The 18,280-nt window shown below is 33.7% G+C and overlaps 2 protein-coding genes across 24 annotated transcripts in view; one reads left to right on the top strand and one right to left on the bottom strand.

The window, feature by feature from the left end:
* LOC105220257 (FERM domain-containing protein 3) overlaps nt 1–16,286 on the top strand; it is a 363,284-nt gene extending 346,998 nt beyond the window's left edge. For all 5 annotated transcript variants that reach the window (XM_054226407.1, XM_054226405.1, XM_054226406.1 and 2 more), the window contains 2 exons: nt 5,439–5,656; nt 15,027–16,286. In XM_054226407.1, the coding sequence (XP_054082382.1) occupies nt 5,439–5,656; nt 15,027–15,574 (766 nt within the window). In that variant the 3' untranslated portion in view covers nt 15,575–16,286. The remainder of the gene's footprint in view (nt 1–5,438; nt 5,657–15,026) is intronic.
* Nucleotides 1–18,280, bottom strand: part of LOC105220101 (uncharacterized) — a 271,949-nt gene that overhangs the window by 193,884 nt on the left and 59,785 nt on the right. The window lies entirely within an intron of this gene.

The following is an 18,280-nucleotide window of genomic DNA, read 5'->3' on the forward strand; positions in this document are numbered from 1 at the left end:
CAAAAGGGAGTCTAGTGAACTCATATTTTCCGTTGTTCACTGAAAATGCTGTCTTCTCCACGTCGGAGTCTTTAAGGGGAATTTGATGAAAACCGCTTTTTAAATCGATTACCGAAAATACTCGATTTTCTCCTAATTGTGCCAATACTTCATTTCTCTGTCTGCAATAGTGACCGTATTTAATTTTCTGTAGTCGATAACCAGTCTGAATTTCTTTTCACCAGATGCGTCGTCTTTTTTTGGTACAACCCATATTGGTGAGTTGTATGGTGATCTAGATTTTCTTATAATACCGTCCTCTAGTAATTTATTTATTTGTTCTTCTACTTCTTGTTTTAGGCTAATAGGATATGGGTAAGATTTTGAATAAATAGGAGTATCTGAGTTTGTTCTAATTTCTGCTATTACTTTTGTCGTATAGGTTAATTTTTCGTTGGGTTCTGAAAATTAGTTTTTATGTTTATGTAAAAGTTGTTTAATTTGGTATTTTTCTGAAGCATTCATATGTTCATCTCGGATTAGAATAGCATTAACGTCTTCAGCTTTATATTGGTGGAGTTTTATTTTACGTTTATTTGCTACGATCATACAATTTTCTGTAGTATGTATTACTGCCGATAATTCTTTTAAACTATCATTTCCAGGAATTGCGTGAAAAGTTGAAAGAGCTGGTAATAAGAAAAACTTTAGTTTACATTCTTCGATATTAAAAATATTTAAGAAAGTGTGATGGGTAACTTTTATTTTACCACCAACAGAATTTGCGTAAAAAGGGTTATCGTTTTCTTTAGGATTTGGAACTAAATTTGAATTAATATAATTTTTATTTGAGCCTGTATATACTAATATTTTTAAAATTTGTCCGCTCTCCGTTTTGCATTTGAAATAAGGCAACGAAGAGCTATTTAACCTAAAAAATGTATATCTGTCAGATCTACAGATGGTTCATCTTTATAACTTTCTACATTATTAGATTGTAGTTATAGTCACTGTATTGGTAGTCGGTAGTTTGGTCATTATCGTACTGGTAATTCTGTTCCTTTTTAGGTTCAAAGCATGAATTTACATGAAAATTTCTTTGAATTTTCAGTGGTGGATGGTTAATCACGGAAGTGTTATTTAGTGGCCTTTTTCCTGAATCTTGGAGACTTGGTCGGTTTGCATAGTTAATAGCATTTGTTCTAAAGCTAACGTCTACGTCCATTGGTTGAGGTGGTTTTGGTGGCCTTGGAGGAGGATTTCTTTGTTGTTGGTTCACAGGATATTGAGGATACCGTTGTTGACCATAAGGATTAAAATTTTGATTTGGTTGTAGGATGTAAGCTAATTCAGGGCGAAATTTAGTTTGATGAAATTGTTGGTTTGGAGGCTGCATATATTTTGGTTGGAACTGTTTTAATTGAACGAATTGTTGTTGTGAATTTTGTTGCTGTCGATAGTTTGGTGAAAAATTGTATTTTTGGTTATATGCATATTGTGCTCTAAAACTCTGATTTTCGAGTTTTAAACAAAGATGTAGAGCTTCGGGAAGACTTTTCGGTTCTTTAATTCCGAGGAGTCTAGAGAGATCTCCTGAAAGTCCCCTAATGAATGTATCTAATGCTTTTGCACGGTAGTTTTCGGTTAGTAAATGTATTGATTCTTCTCCTACCTCCATGCATCCTATCTTGTTGAGAATTAACGATAAATGCGAATATACTTTTTGGTAGAATTCATTAATAGTTAACGTACCTTGTACAAGACAAGTCATTTGATATTCTAATGTATCTATGTCTCGTTTGTCAGCGTAGTGGGTTGTTAAACAACGTGATATTGCCGTCCAATCTAGAGGGGTGTTATACGATTCTAATGCTACGTCTGCTTTTCCTATTATTTTGTTCCTAATAACATTTAATATACCGAAATATCGTGGTGTACCTTTTGAAGGTTCTTATATCTTTAAGATACGTTCTACGCTTTTTTTTCCAGAAACTAAACTCTGAAGCGTTTCCTGAAAACTCTCTTAATGAACGAACCACGTCGGGGATTTTGTCCATTTCGCTCATGTCATTTCTGTATCGTTCGTCTATTGTCTGATCTGTAATGTTGTGATTTGAACTATTGTTTAAGAATGATTGAATTATGTTTTGTCCGTCTGTCTGTAGTATTTGAGTTACGACGTTTTTTATTAAGTTATTTAGTTCGGGAGACACTTGGGTTGTAGGATTAGAAGTTCTTGGTTGGGTTGGTGTAGGATTATTACTTAGTAATGATGGTCTAATTATATTGTGTGGGTTAGTCATTTTGAAGGAATTTTACTTTCAAATATATGCCAAAATTCTTTATTGTTATTTAATTTCAATAAATTTTCAATATATATAATTTCAATAAATTTTCGAATATATATATGTTTTTTGTTAATAATTTCAAACTAATGAAATGTGTGAAAAACGGTATTAACAATTGCATATATTGCATTTAACAAAAGTTTCGATTTCAACACTATATTTCGATCCGCTACTGTACGCAAATTTAATCGAATGAAAATCACCACAACTTTGAATATTTTTATAAAACTATTTTAAATACGCAATTTGATTTTTTTGTTTTTTTTTTAGCTTTCAGCTTTAACTTTTTGAAATGTGATGGTAAATTAATAATCTCTGGAGGGTCCCGTTTTTGGTGAATCGCAGAGTTATATGAATATTATAATATATATATATATATATATATATATCGTTTTTATGTAATGTTATAGACTGTACAAGTCTCTTTTTAAATATAATTTTCGTTTTTATTAAATTTTAATAATCTCTGGAGGGTCCCGTTTGTGGTGAATCGCAGAGTTATATTAATGTTATATACTGGAGGGTCCCCCCGTAGGTGGTGAATCGCAGTATGATTTTTTCTTATTATAGGGTGTACAACCCTAATTTTATATATCGATATTTAAATATTTTAAATACTAATATAAATAAATATATATATAGAATAATAAATCTTAATATTTATTTCAATTATAATTTTTTCTTATTCTAAGTCTTACGATAACAGTTTGGTGAGGCGGCTGACGCTCTTTGGTTGGTCGTCGTCCTATTTGTCCTTTCTCCAGGGTTACTGAGGGGCCTCCTTCCTCACACGGTTTGAAGCCAGCGATCCGGGTTTTCCATTTTTATATTTTATATTTTTTAATTTTTTTTTATTCAAATTATTTTATTTTCACTTTCCTTTCTTTTTTTTGAAAATGTGAAACGTAAGCACGTTGCTGATGTGCTGACATGACGTTGCTAAGTTGTGTCATTTTGTGCTAATATAATTTGAGTTGGTCTCAAATTTTTACTTATATTTTATAATTATTATTTAATTTTTTTTTTTGTTTTTTTTTTAAGTATTTAAATTTTTTGTTGCACTTTTTTCCCTTTTTCCATAGACCTCTCTTCGAAAAAATGCCGAATCGCTTGACTTTTATAAAATTTAGCTCGGGCGCCAATTAGGTTTTTTAATTATAAAAAACATTTTTTTTATTAAAGCATATGTAGCTCCTTTATTGAGGTGTAAATTACAACTGAACTACTTAATTGTAATTTTTCTTAAAATTAGGCTTAAACTCTAAAACAACGCTGACACTGTTGGAAACGGTTAACATTTTGTTCCACAGGATTACACTAGATTTGTCAGCACTAATTAAAAAATAATTATGTTTAGTGTGGGGTAGCTTAATTGGTGTTAACTTATATAAAAACTTAACACAATATATTAATATCTACATATATGCAAAATAAAAATATTGGTTTTAAAAATAAATCTAGATTTTTCTTTATTCCTTAATACATGACTTTTTCACTTGAAGTGTGATCTTTTTAAATCGCCAACTATTGATAAAGAGGTCAGACACTCCTTGACTAACCTAGAGCGAAATGTTATCGATTCTAATGCTAGTATTGCTGCGCTGCTGTCGGAGTGAATGCACACACATCAGGAGGAGGCGACGCAGTGTTTCTGCTGTACATCTGGTCATGTTACCAATGGTCAGAATGATTGAAGCTGGAATTGATTGAGAGCATCCGACAGAAGGCTCCTCCTCTCACCTTCCTATTCTTCATCTCACTGCGCCTAATCTTCATTTGCTTCTCCTTTCCAACATATCCATACAATCAACCGCTAGTTGTAGTGGTCCAAGTAAAGGGTGATTTTTTAAGAGCTTGATAACTTTTTTAAAAAAAAAAACGCAAAATCTCATCGGTTCTTTATTTGAAACGTTAGATTGGTTCATGACATTTACTTTTTGAAGATAATTTCATTTAAATGTTGACCGCGGCTGCGTCTTAGGTGGTCCATTCGGAAAGTCCAATTTTGGGCAACTTTTTCGAGCATTTCGGCCGGAATAGCCCGAATTTCTTCGGAAATGTTGTCTTCCAAAGCTGGAATAGTTGCTGGCTTATTTCTGTAGACTTTAGACTTGACGTAGCCCCACAAAAAATAGTCTAAAGGCGTTAAATCGCATGATCTTGGTGGCCAACTTACGGGTCCATTTCTTGAGATGAATTGTTCTCCGAAGTTTTCCCTCAAAATGGCCATAGAATCGCGAGCTGTGTGGCATGTAGCGCCATCTTGTTGAAACCACATGTCAACCAAGTTCAGTTCTTCCATTTTTGGCAACAAAAAGTTTGTTAGCATCGAACGATAGCGATCGCCATTCACCGTAACGTTGCGTCCAACAGCATCTTTGAAAAAATACGGTCCAATGATTCCACCAGCGTACAAACCACACCAAACAGTGCATTTTTCGGGATGCATGGGCAGTTCTTGAACGGCTTCTGGTTGCTCTTCACCCCAAATGCGGCACAATCGCATTAATTGTTTGCTCACTTGGTCGATTATGTAGACCATAAATCGGACGTAAAGCGCGAAACACATTTCGAACCGAACACTGATTTTGGTAATAAAATTCAATGATTTGCAAGCGTTGCTCGTTAGTAAGTCTATTCATGATGAAATGTCAAAGCATACTGAGCATCTTTCTCTTTGACACCATGTCTGAAATCCCACGTGATCTGTCAAATACTAATGCATGAAAATCCTAACCTCAAAAAAATCACCCGTTAATTAGGGATGCAAGAAATGGAAGACTTGAGATTGCCCCTTTTTGAGACCTTGAGCCTCAAACTCGAACACAACGAGTAAAAATCAGAGTGTCGGAAATTAAAGCATAAAGATGGCAGAGAAGTTACTATTTTCAAATATTTCTGCAAAATTAAAATAAGTATTTTCATTTAAAACTTCCTCAGTGATTCTGTTAACTATTGCAAATCAAATAAACTAAAGTGGCTTTAGAAATCGTTGAATTTAATTCATCTACGACCGAATATGTTATTATTTAAACATTTCATTCGCGTTCTCTTGAATTAATCTAAAAGTACTTTCTAAATTATTTGAACTTAAAATTAATTTATTTTCAGGCTTCCTAACTGTCAGAATGCATGTGTTAACTATGGCGGTGGAATTTTCTCGCGTGGGGCAAAATTTAAATATAGTGGACGAACAGAGCGAGAAATTTTGAATGGCATCATATACTCATCCTATTTCCCAGTAGAAGCCAAAAGTTTAGAAAATAAAAATAAATCCAACAGCGTACCAGTGACACCATCCAGTCCAAAAGGAGACTTTTCGTATTACCGTAAAGTATATTTCCTTAATAAATTATATTATACTTTATTAATACATAAATGTATATACAGAGATTGAAAAAAGGCGTGAAAATCAATATTAATAATAATATCAATTCCGATGCAGGCTAAAATTCGAAACATTAGCGAATCATAATTCAAACCGACAAAAATTTTTGGTTCGTGTCATGAATTCTAATATTATTGGTTTGATGTTCGAATCAGAAATTTTATTGGTTTTAGGTATCAAAGCAATTTTATCGGATTAACTATCAGAAACATACCAAGAGCTTCATGACTGACAGATTTGAGATATTTTTATCAAATTTACTTTGATTTTTCGTTAAAACGCTTTGGAAAAATATAATTATTATTAAAAGAGACGATTAGAACGACGTAATTACTGATGGTGTATCCAAGTGAGAAAAGAAAAGTCTGTGACTGCCATTCACTTGGGAGTGAACAGGAACGATCCTTGGAAATGGATTGAGCATATGGATAAAGCTGCTCACGACTTCTGGTTTTGTACCAAGCAAGCTCTGGGCATCCAACAAACAGCCGTTTGCAGCTGAGCTAAAGTGAGACGGCTCTGCCTCTGTGCATATGGTTTGGGCCCACCAGGTAAAAAAAATTACCAAATGAAAGATCAAACTCTCCTCCTAAAATTCAGACTCCATGACAAAACATTGCCAAACGGCTTGAGGTTAATCGTCTTCGCTAGGGCCGGAATATGGTTGTCTGTAGTACTAGAACCCACACCAAAAAATTCTTCAAGCTACATGGCTGTCCCCTGAACGAAAATCGCGCATGCTAATCGATCATCTTGTTATAGGTAGGTAGGTCAGTAGGAGTGCAGCCATACTGGCTCAATTAAAGCTAGAATTGCCACTTTGATGCACTATTGTGAGACCTTTATATTTTGCTATCTCGTTTCATCGTCGAACCATTTGGTGCTTTCAATTAAACTATTTATTTCTGTAATACTTTTTGCGGTCATCCATTCGAGATTTGGTGCTTGATGGATGCCAGGGGTTTTATGTATGTTTTGTGATAGAGCTGGACAGTCGCAGAGAAAATGGAAAACCGTCTTATCCCTTCTGGCCAATGGCCAATGCCCCGTTATGATAGCTGTAAGTCTATATATGGTTTTTCTGGATCTTTTTAATCCTTGGTTCTTGCTCTGTTTGGTTTTACTCGGCCCATAGGTGCAACTTTCTTAGGGCTCTTTCTAGTATCTCAGAGATTGTGGAACAGTCTTGTGACCATCAGCACTATGTCATCTGCATATGCTACTGCTTTCACTCCACCTCTGTTGAGTTCATGCAGTATTTCATTCAGCGCTACCACCCATAGGAGTGGGGAAAGAACCCCTCCTTAATGAGTTCTTCTGCTGACGTAACTTGTTCGTGATTCTGTACCGATTGTTACTATTACCATGAACATCGACTGTATCCATCTGCGAACAACATCGTCTATGCCGCCTTGAGATAGAGAATCAGTAATTGTGCCCCTCTATATCGAGAAAAGCAACCATTGTGTATTGTTTTTGGTGTAATGACTTTTCGATTACACTTATCACCTGAAAGGCTGTTTCTGTTGATCTGCCTTTAATGTATGCATGTTGGGCTGTAGATAGAGTGTCCGTCATGACTGTTCTTATGTGTACATGTTGTTATAGACGGAAGACATTTCTCCAGTGTTTTAGAAGTGCGTACGCTCCGAGGACCAACCATTGACTCGAATCACTATATGTTAATAGCAAAGATACGAATTCGTCTTTGAGCAGCAATGAAAGCCCGTCAGCTAACACAATGAAGGTTCGACGTCAAAAAGGTGCAATCGTAACAGACAGCCGAGTAGTTTTCTACTCGACTTGCACTTCTGCTCTCTGAGAGCACTCACCAGCATCTCGATACCAAAACAGAAACGTTTGGTTCAATACTCAGAAATACTGTCGATTTTGACATAAAATGTTATTTTTAAATGGGAGATAGAGTTACTCATGAGAACATTTCATTTATTTTAGTATCAAAACATATTCTCATCAATGATGGAATTTGTCCCCAAATAATAATACAGTATATTCAAGAATATACATTCACTTAATTTTTATGAGATAATCGGACTATAACTTTACAAGGCCATGGGGCCTCGAACATAAGGACCTCGAAGTTTGTGGCTAATATTTTATTGAAAACAGTGCTAAATTTCTCAAACATTCTAAAGACATTTGAAGGAGATGTGTTCCTTCTAACAGTGCCCAAAAATGGGCCAATATTTCCTCTTGCCCCCATGTACCTCATTTTAGGATTTTCAAACTTAATATTATGCTATATATATCGGTTTATTTGTGAGATTCCTTAGCTGAAGTGAATCTATAATCTTGGATATAATTTAGCTTGGTGACAAAATAGTTGAAAGCGGTACCGCAGTCCCCATATATTATAAGTAGATTCAGTATTGCCACTTTAATCAGACCAAGTTAATTTAGAAAGTTCACAATGAATCTTTTCATACTCTCGCAACAAAAGTTGCTAAGAGAGTATTATAGTTTTGTTCACATAACGGTTGTCTGTAAGTCATTTTGGCACCGTAAGGAGGTTGCTTTCGAAGATGGACCATTTCCACGCCCACAAAATGGCGAAAACCAAAAACCTATAAAGTGTCATAACTAAGCCATAAATAAATTTATGAAAGTAAAATTTGGAATAAAGGTTCGCACTAGGAAGAGGCATATTTGGATGTAATTTTTTCAGTTATTTTTATATGTCTCGCAAGCCAATTCAGCTATATAAACTAAACTTTCTGCAGTCGGTTCTTTTACGTACCCCACTACACACCATGAAATAGTTGAAATCGGATAATAACCACGCACACCTCCCTTACAAAGGTTAGGTTGAAAATTACTAAAAGGGGGTTATCTCACTAACGAAAAACGTCAGAAACACTAAATTTTACAGAAGAAATAGCAGAAGGAAGCTGCACTCAGGTTTTTTTCAAAATGAGAAATGAGCGTGACATCACCCACTTATGGGTCAGAAACCATATCTCAGGAACTACTCCACAGATTTCAATGAAATGCGGTGTATAATATGTTATTGACACCCTGATAACACGGATAAAAAATAGGCGAAATCGGTTCACAACCACGACTACATTCCTTATAACTCAATTATGAATTCCATCTGATTCCTTCACTTTATAATGTATACATAAGGAATCAATGCCGATAGCAGAATAAAACTTTACACAAATAGTGCAAATCATCATTTCTTGAATAAATTGCGAGAGTATGATATATTCGGTTGCATCCGAACATAGCCTTTCCTTACTTGTTAAAATTAGATTTCGCAAAACCGAGAAAAAATGTCCTGTTTATTATAAAAAAAGTAATTTGGCTATGATTTCGAAATTAATTTTCAAAGCAGGATGATAAGAGTACTCTGGAAAAACTACATGATGAGACCGGGCAAGGGAAAATATAAAAGTACATATTATCAACGTAAACCCAAATTAAGAATTCACCGAGTTTATTCGGAATCAAAGTAATTTGGTTAAGACGCAACTCAGACATTTTTTCAAAAATTCATTAAAGCATTAACGAGTGCCAACAGGGATGATGTAATTGTCAATAGACTTCCATGATAAAAGCGATTAATTTAAAATTTTGGATTTTCTGTATTATTGAAAAAAACATGATTTATTAAAGAAACAAGCTGCATATATACAGAAAAATCCGAGTGAAGTGGTATATTTGATAACATTAAGTAAATATAACCACTATTAATTCAAATACGGATGCACTTTAATTCAATTATGCCCGCATGGGGAACTTCGACTTCTTCAGATAGAATTTAAGTGTGGATAGGACCGATTCTGTTCAGTCGGTCGTATCTAAAGATTCGAAATTCACTATTTCACATCATCTTTTCAAATATATTGGGTCTAGGCCATGTTTCTACAAAAGTGATAATTTCCAAATACAATTAACGCTGTTTAAACATGCAATGCTGTGCAATAAAAAGACACAGTGATGCTTCCTTAATTTGCACATTATAATTTTCAGATGCTCTTGCAAAGTAGAGCTTGTTCGCCTGGGTAAAGCTTCTCATGGCACTTGTGTCCTTCTTTGTTGCAGCGTGAGCTCGCAGATCACTCAGTTTCGCTGTGATAGTGCTCTTGCAATAGTTGCAGTAAACCCTCTGCTGGTCTGTATCATCCCTGCGAATCCATGCCTTGAATTCATCACTTTTAAGCCACACATCGCGGCATTTTTGCTTCTTTTCTTTCGGCATTTCACAACTTTTAAGAATTTACGCGAACTTTTTAAATAGAGATGGAACCACTAAATAGAGATGACATTCGCGTATATCGAGAAAAACAATCGATCCGCCACCAAATTTTCTGGTTTGTTTGTAAGTGACTATCGTAAAGCTGCCACTTTTTCATATTTTTTGTACTTAAGTGTTAACAACACAAAAAAAGTCAAAAGAAGCCAACTGAATTTCTAAAGAAGCCAGAATTCCCGCTTTTCCCAATTCCCGCAATTCTCAAATTTTTCCCGCAGCTAGCCTTCGAAAAAAGCCAGTTTTGACGGGAAAAATATTCATATTGGCAGCACTGATTGAGACCTCCAACATTTTTATAATAGATTTTAAAGGAATTAATCAGTATTTGGTATCCCCGTGTTTTCTTGGCATTTACTTACGAATACTTCAATCTTAAAAGAGGATATATTCCTTTCGTATTTGAAGGTCAATTTTCGGATGTTAGTATCGTTTGTTTTTAATTTCTACAAGATCATCGACTGGATGAGGTAGATTCATCATCAGACAGACGTTTATGTTTAGAAGAGGGTTTAGAATTATCATCCAGAACGTCTAGACATTTAAAAGACCGAAACAACATTTCATAATGTCTAAAATTTCCCTTAAGGTTTTCAAGTTCTCCACCGATTCTTTGTAATTATTGCGCATTTGTTTAAAACTTAAAATAACAAAATTTCTAGCGATTTACGTTTTAAGCAAGACATAGTTACACATATGGGACATTCTCTGGAAAAAAGCCACTTGAAAAAAAAGTTCTTTATTTTCTTTGGCAATTATATATCTTATAGTACATGTAAAACCTAAAATAAAACATATGGTTTTAGGTCTGTGTAACGCGGGGTTGCCATATTATAAGGGGCCAAAGTTTTTTGTAAAAAAATTTTCGAACCGCCATAACTTTAAAACTAATGAACAGATTTTAAAACACCATGTGACTTTTTTGTACAGAATTTCTCAAACTTTAAAACTGTGTATCGTAAAAATTTTTTAAATTAATATTTCATAGCAAAAAATTAAAAAAATTTTTTTTGGAATTTTTAACAATTATGCCCCCTTCGACTTTTTTCGAAAATATCTTAAAATTTTCCTTATTTCATCACCTTTTTACCCCCCAAAGGGAATTTGGGACTGCAATATTTGTATGAGCTACGAATAAAAAACCAACTCAGAACATGATGAAAAATCATTGATTTACGCACTATTATTATCAGAATTTAGCGTAACCCAGGATTAACGACGTGGACGTAGCAGAAATTTAATCCCTTTTGGTTTTTTTTTTATTTTTTAATATTTTTTTTAATTTTTTTGTATTTTTCAAATTTTTAATTTTTTTTTTGTTTTTGTTTTTAATTTAAAATTATCAGTACATAAGTTGTTAAAAATTCCAAAAAAAAAAATTTTTCATTTTTTGATATGAAATATTAATTTTAAAAATTTTTACGATACGCAGTTTTAAAGTTTGAGAAATTCTGTACAAAAAAGTCACATGGTGTTTTAAAATCTGTTCATTAGTTTTAAAGTTATGGCGGTTCGAAAATTTGTTTACAAAAAACTTTGGCCCCTTATAATATGGCAACCCCGCGTTACACAGACCTAAAACCATATGTTTTATTTTAGGTTTTACATGTACTATAAGATATATAATTGCCAAAGAAAATAAAGAACTTTTTTCAAGTGGCTTTTTTCCAGAGAATGCCCCATATACGAGGCGGACATAATTATTCACAAATCGTTCAGTTTTCCACAAAAACAGTTGTATCTTTGAAATAATAAGAACTAGGTTATAGGTTTGTTCTTGGGAAATCTTTATTCATATCTTAGGTATTAAAAAATAACAATAATTTAATAAATTAACTTTCAATTTTAAATAAATTTCCCAAAATTGCACATTTCTTCATTTATGCGAGGGACAAAATTATTCACACAACTCAAGGTCATGCAATTTAAATGGGAAATTTTAGCAATAAAATGTAACGGAAGCATTTGGAAATGTACTGCTATGAATGCTACACCCGAAATTTATAATTTTAGATTGAATTTCCGACATTCGGTATTGTTATTTGTCCAAGGGAGTTGTCAATATTTAAAATTGGTCGTAAATTAAAAGAAACTACCGCAGAAGAAAGAAAAATAATTTTAAATTTATATAAACAAAATATCTTCAAAGTCGTGCTCACACCGGTAGACCCCATATGCTGACCAACGCTGAAGAACGGCAAATTGTGAGAAAAATTAAAAAGGATCCCAATATTACCTCTACGCAGGTGACAGCAGAAGTTCGTGAAGAAATTGGGAAAAGTATTCACGCAAAAACTGTACGCAGGACCTTGCATCGTAATGGCTATAATTCACGGATAGCGCGAAAAAAACCTTTCGTCAGCAAGGCTAATAATAAAAAGAGAGTGGACTTTGCAAAGGCATATAAGGATAAACCATCTGAGTTCTGGAGTAACGTTCCCTTTAGCGACGAGAGTAAATTCAACATTTTTCAGTCCGATAGCAGAATACGGGTCTGGAGAAAACCCAATACTGAACATGAGAAAAATAACACCATAAGTACAGTTAAACATGGGGGTGGAGGAGTCATGTTATGGGGTTGTATGTCAGGAGCCGGTGTTGGAAATCTGGTATTCATTGAGGGGACAATGGATAAAACAGTTTACTTGAATATACTGAAGGACAATTTAAAAGAAAGCGCGCAAAAGCTAAACTTTGTGGATCACTTTTATTTCCAACAGTACAATGATCCCAAACACACTGCTCACGACGTGCGTATGTGGATCATATACAATGTGCCTCATATTCTCTTGACTCCTCCACAGTCTCCAGACACAAATCCCATAGAACATTTGTGGGATGAGCTTGGTAGGCGTGTCAGTAAGCAAAATATTACCAGCAAATCCCATTATAATTTTTCTTGTGAAACAAGAGTGTGTGAATAATTTTGTCCCTCGCATAAATGAAGTAATGTGCAATTTCGGTATATTTGTTTAAAATGGAAAGTTAATTTATTAAATTAATGTTATTTTTTAATACCTAAGATATGAATAAAGATTTCCCAAGAACAAACCTATAACTTAGTTCTTATTATTTCAAAGATAAAACTGTTTTTGTGGAAAACTAAACGATGTGTGAATAATTATGTCCGCCTCTGTATATATTTAAATGACATGTAAGGCGAGACGAGTTGAATCCCAGATGTCTGTCTGGGTGCGTTCGAGATGTCAATCACAACAGCAGTGTTACGAATTTGTCAAAGATTCACGTTCTGCGTGAATTTTCGGCAACACTTGCATCAGCATTACTTTCTACCGGCACATTTTTTGCACAATTTATGCACATAGTCTGCAACTTAAAATTTTGGAATGCACAACACAATTGAAAAAGAAATGTTAATATAATTCTTTTATTTTATACTCGCCTTTTTTCAAAATTGCTTTCAATAAAAAGTGAATTTTTTCTTGTTTTTTTTTTCAATATTCAGTAAAAACCAATTTCCATTTTGATTCATACAAGCAACACATCAGCAAAGTAGTGGCAAATATGCAACAGAGTTGCGGTACTACTGAAATTATTAAATAGCTCGAACGATACCTCCTTCTGTCCAAGCAAGCAATAACTTGAGTAAAACTTAAGGTATCTTGATATAAAAATCTAAAAATGGACGAAATCAGACTATAATTATCCAAATCCCCAGATATCGGGCATGAGGACCTAAGTGCTTGTGGTTAATATTTTGCCGAAAATATCGGGAAATTTCTCAGAAAAAATCAAAGAAGATGTATTTCTTATAATAGTGTACCTCTGTGCAAACATATGCAAAATCAGGTCAATACTTCCCCTAGGCCGGATATACCTCATATATATATATATTTTCAACATTTTGTATATTTCTGTTAGTATATGAAATATCTTAGAAAAATTAAGTGGATATAATATAGCTTGATGGCAAATAGTTGAAATCGATTCAGGATAATACCTCAGCTTACATATACTATATAAAATGATTTTCGCTATTCTAGTGGATTTTATTCAGAATATACGAGACGAATTGAGTGTTACCTTATTAACATTAAATAAATAAATTGGGACAGTTTAAAATTTTCGATTACACCTGAACTTAGCCCTTCCTTACTTCTTATTGTTTAGTGCTTACCAAAACTGTCTTATTATTCAGTTATCAGAGTACAATGCATTAAAAAAAGACGAAGATATAAAAAACAAGTTTTAAGCTAAGTTCGAGTGCTCTGAACATTTTATACTCTCGCAACAATGTGATATTCGTCATAAAGTCCAATGAAATAACGTAAATCATCATATATAATATATAAGGTAGGTAGGTGAGGTTATTCCTGAACCGCTTTCACTCATTTTCACCACCAAGATACACTATATCCAAGACTATATGCTCACTTAATTTTGCTAAGATATCTCACATATTAACAAATACATGCGGTATAAAGTCCACCCGAAGTTTGATAATCCGAATATATGTAGGGTATATGACAGCTAGGGGAAGTTATGACTTGATTTAAACCATTTTTGGTAAAGAGACACAATTCACATTTAATGTTCGATATCCGGGGTATTGAAAAGTTATAGTACGTTCTCGAAATTTTTCCACAAGTGATACCCCAGTTCAAATACAGTATTTGTGTAAAGTTTTATTCCGCTATCTTCATTGGTTCCTCATGTATACATTATAAAGTGAATGAATTAGATGAATTCAAAATTGAGTTATATGGGAAGTAGGCGTGGTTGTGACCTGACTTCGCCAATTTTTTACCTGTATTATCACGGTGTCAAGAAAATATTATATACCTAATTTCATTGAAATCGGTCGAATAGTTCCTGAGGTATTATCTAACTGGTATAGTTTTATGACTTACAAACAACCGTTATGTGAACAAAACTATAATACTGTGTATGTGTGGATTCTGTAGATGGTCGTGCAGCACACCCTAGACAATGCGAATAACATTAAATAATAAAGTTGTTTCGGCATATATTTAAAAGATATCAAGCACTAATTATAACATTTTTTATATTTCAGGGTACAACAGCTTGCCTCGATCAGGGTTATCTGTAGCAGATTCGGATATTTGTAACCAGAACCAATACTTCATGGATTTTAAGGATTTTTTAGGGATTCAAAGTCAGTGCGTAAATCAACAGCAGTCAGATGTGCATGATGCTGCTAACACACACATTTTTGATAGTAATGACGCAAATAAACCCCATTCAAACTATGCTCGGGCCTCGTTATGTCAAAATAAATCAAACAATATAAAATATGATTTGTACAGCTCATTATCAAAATCCTCTATGAACAAAAATATGGATGTGGGTAATACGACTCATTTATATAAAAAGTTCAACAATACCAAAAACAATAAAAAGCCTCGGATTTTTCATGTGTGTCGCTCATTTTTCCCTTCAGTGGTTTTAGTTATAATAATTATGACCCTAACTGCGTTTATTGTTTTTGAATTTAACACAGAACTATTTGACTGCATTCGTAATGCTCCTGAAATGAGAATTTTGATTGATAATTATTATATACCATTAAAGCAATTAATTAAAGGTAGTGTTATTAACTAAACTTTTTTCATTACATCAACTCGGCAGTAGTTTGGAAAAATCCTTGCAATCAAGAACTTTATCAATTATTTATAAAATATTTTATTTTCCACCTAGCATAAACTATGAGTTTATTGAGTTGAATGTCACGCAGAATAACAGAAATATTACTGTTGCACTGTATAAATATAGATACATATGTATGTACATACATATAGCTGAGTTCCAAGTTGCATGTTGTTAATATATGCGAAGTATTGTGTACCAATTATTTTATACGCATCAATTGTCCACACATCAAGCATATTACGTATCAAACATTTTTTCTATGCCCAAATTTTTGAATTATTGTAAAATCGATACACAATAATTTTTAAAAACTAATTCGGCATCGGTACTATATCAATGCAAAGCAACATACAATTCAGAACTCAGACTATTCAATATTAAATAGGAACATAGAGACGATGTTACAAAATGAAAACATAAAATATATTTCAATTTAGAGTTTAGAGAATATGTATATAGTTTCGTGGAAATGGGTAAACAATTAGAACGCGTGGGACTTTCATAGGTGGCATTTCTCATACGAGATAAAATAAAAGTATTCGGTTATTTTATGTGCAGTTCGGACTGTCCGCCAACAAGTAACTAGTTTAAATATAAATGAGACTACGATTAGATGAGACTAAGACCAAAAATTGCTTCAAAAGAGGTTTGTCATGTTGACTACCAGGACATATTACAATTTATTATGATGGTCAATACAGAAACAGGAAGGGTAAATACAAAAGAGGAGGAAATTGGAATATGTGTTTTTGAAAACTTGGTCTGTAATACTGCAACCTTTTCCGTATTAATTGACACTGGTTGTGATGTTTGTTTAAAACGTAATGACACTGTGTTACCTTTAGACGAAAAATAAAATTGTGAGACGACAAGCGGTTGCGCCCTTAATATGTTCGATAGTTTTACAATCCCGATTTATATTGATAAACTGGATAACGATGAAACATTATATTTGAGATATGAGGGTTGGTCATGTCCTTCAATATTATGACTATCAGATAGACCATCGTTCGAATCGAGGCATGTAGATGCTTTAAGAATGCATAACGTCTGATGCTAAAGACACAGTTGTGCAAGGGTTGAAACAAGGTCAGCATAAAAACATCTTGTAAAGAATTAGAGGAAATTCGTTTTGAAGGCTTTTACTTTAGTCATGGTATTATTCGCAAATGCCTCATCAAGGAACTAATAGTCGTTCCATCAACTATAGATGATGAAACAATTAGATAGCGTATAGGCAGGGACATTTTCTAATAATAAAGCAGCATTTGAAAAACTACGCTACTCTCGTAGCATTTCATTTTACTCTTGCTACCACTCTCACTTTGTCGAGAGCCACATCATAGCCTTAGCATAACAATGTAAAAGTATGTGCTCTACTCTGCTCCGAGTTTTGTGAGGTAAAAAACTATAGCTGAAGCGGGAGCAATAAATTAAATTCTGCGCTATGCTCTGGCGTAGCGGTAGCAAAAAATTGAGAGCGGTAGTACATCAGAGCTAATGAAAATTTTCATGTGCTACAGCTCTCGCATGTGTTCGTTGTTTTTTTCTTTTTCTTCAGAAATCTTTTCGAAGCATTGCACAGAGCTGTGCAATATACATTGAAGTATGTAGCAAGAGTAAAATGAAATGCTACGAGAGTAGCGTATGTACTTCAATATATATTGCACAGCTCTGTGCAATGCTTCGAAAAGATTTCTGAAGAAAAAGAAAAAAAACAACAAACACATGCGAGAGCTGTAACACATGAAAATTTTCATTAGCTTTGCTGTGCTACCGCTACGCCAGAGCATAGCGCAGAATTTAATTTTTTGCTCCCGCTCCAGCTATAGTTTTTTATCTAACAAAACTCGGAGCAGAGTAGAGCACATACTTTCACATTGTTATGCTAAGGCTATGATGTGGCTCTCGGCAAAGTGAGAGCGGTAGCGATAGGATAGCAATAATTCTAGAAATGCTGCTCCGGAGTAGTAAATGAGAACCCTTATTAAATAAAGCAGTTGTAAAATAGTTGTATGCAAATGCGAAAATATACACATATGTATCAGGGCAGGAGAATATCAACAAAATATGGACGGAAATATTTAACAAACGTCGAAACTTAGAAACAAATTGTCTGATTACTGAGGTCTACATAAATAATCTGTGGGTAATCCCGAAAGCAAATATTTCAATCTCTGATTAAAAAAGGAGTGGGTGTTTTCAATGTAACCCGCTTCATTATCGAATTGAATAAACCGCTATGACGGCCAATAGTATGTCAAGCAAACATAACTACTAATAATTACAACAGAAAATTACGGAACTTAAGGAAACGCCTGAAAGGGACACCGACACTCTGTTTAATTTAATGAAAACTACATATATAAACTTAAGGCTAATGTACTTCAAACTATTACATAAATAAAATGTGTGAAGAGAATTAATAAAACAGTTTTCTTACATATATATTTTTAAAAATTAATAACTAATTATTTATTGCCTATATGCTTACCTGAGTAGAAAACATTTGGGTATTTTCAACTAATACAAAAATATTATTGTTACATTTGTGGCTGGCACTTTTATACTAACTTGCACTAGATTTCTAAATCAACAGGAGAAATTTAAAAAAAAAAAAAAACGCACTACACACCTTTTTCTTAAAACTGGTTTCAC

Source organism: Zeugodacus cucurbitae, chromosome 3, assembly GCF_028554725.1.
Source record: "Zeugodacus cucurbitae isolate PBARC_wt_2022May chromosome 3, idZeuCucr1.2, whole genome shotgun sequence".
Taxonomy (NCBI): Eukaryota; Metazoa; Arthropoda; class Insecta; order Diptera; family Tephritidae; genus Zeugodacus; species Zeugodacus cucurbitae.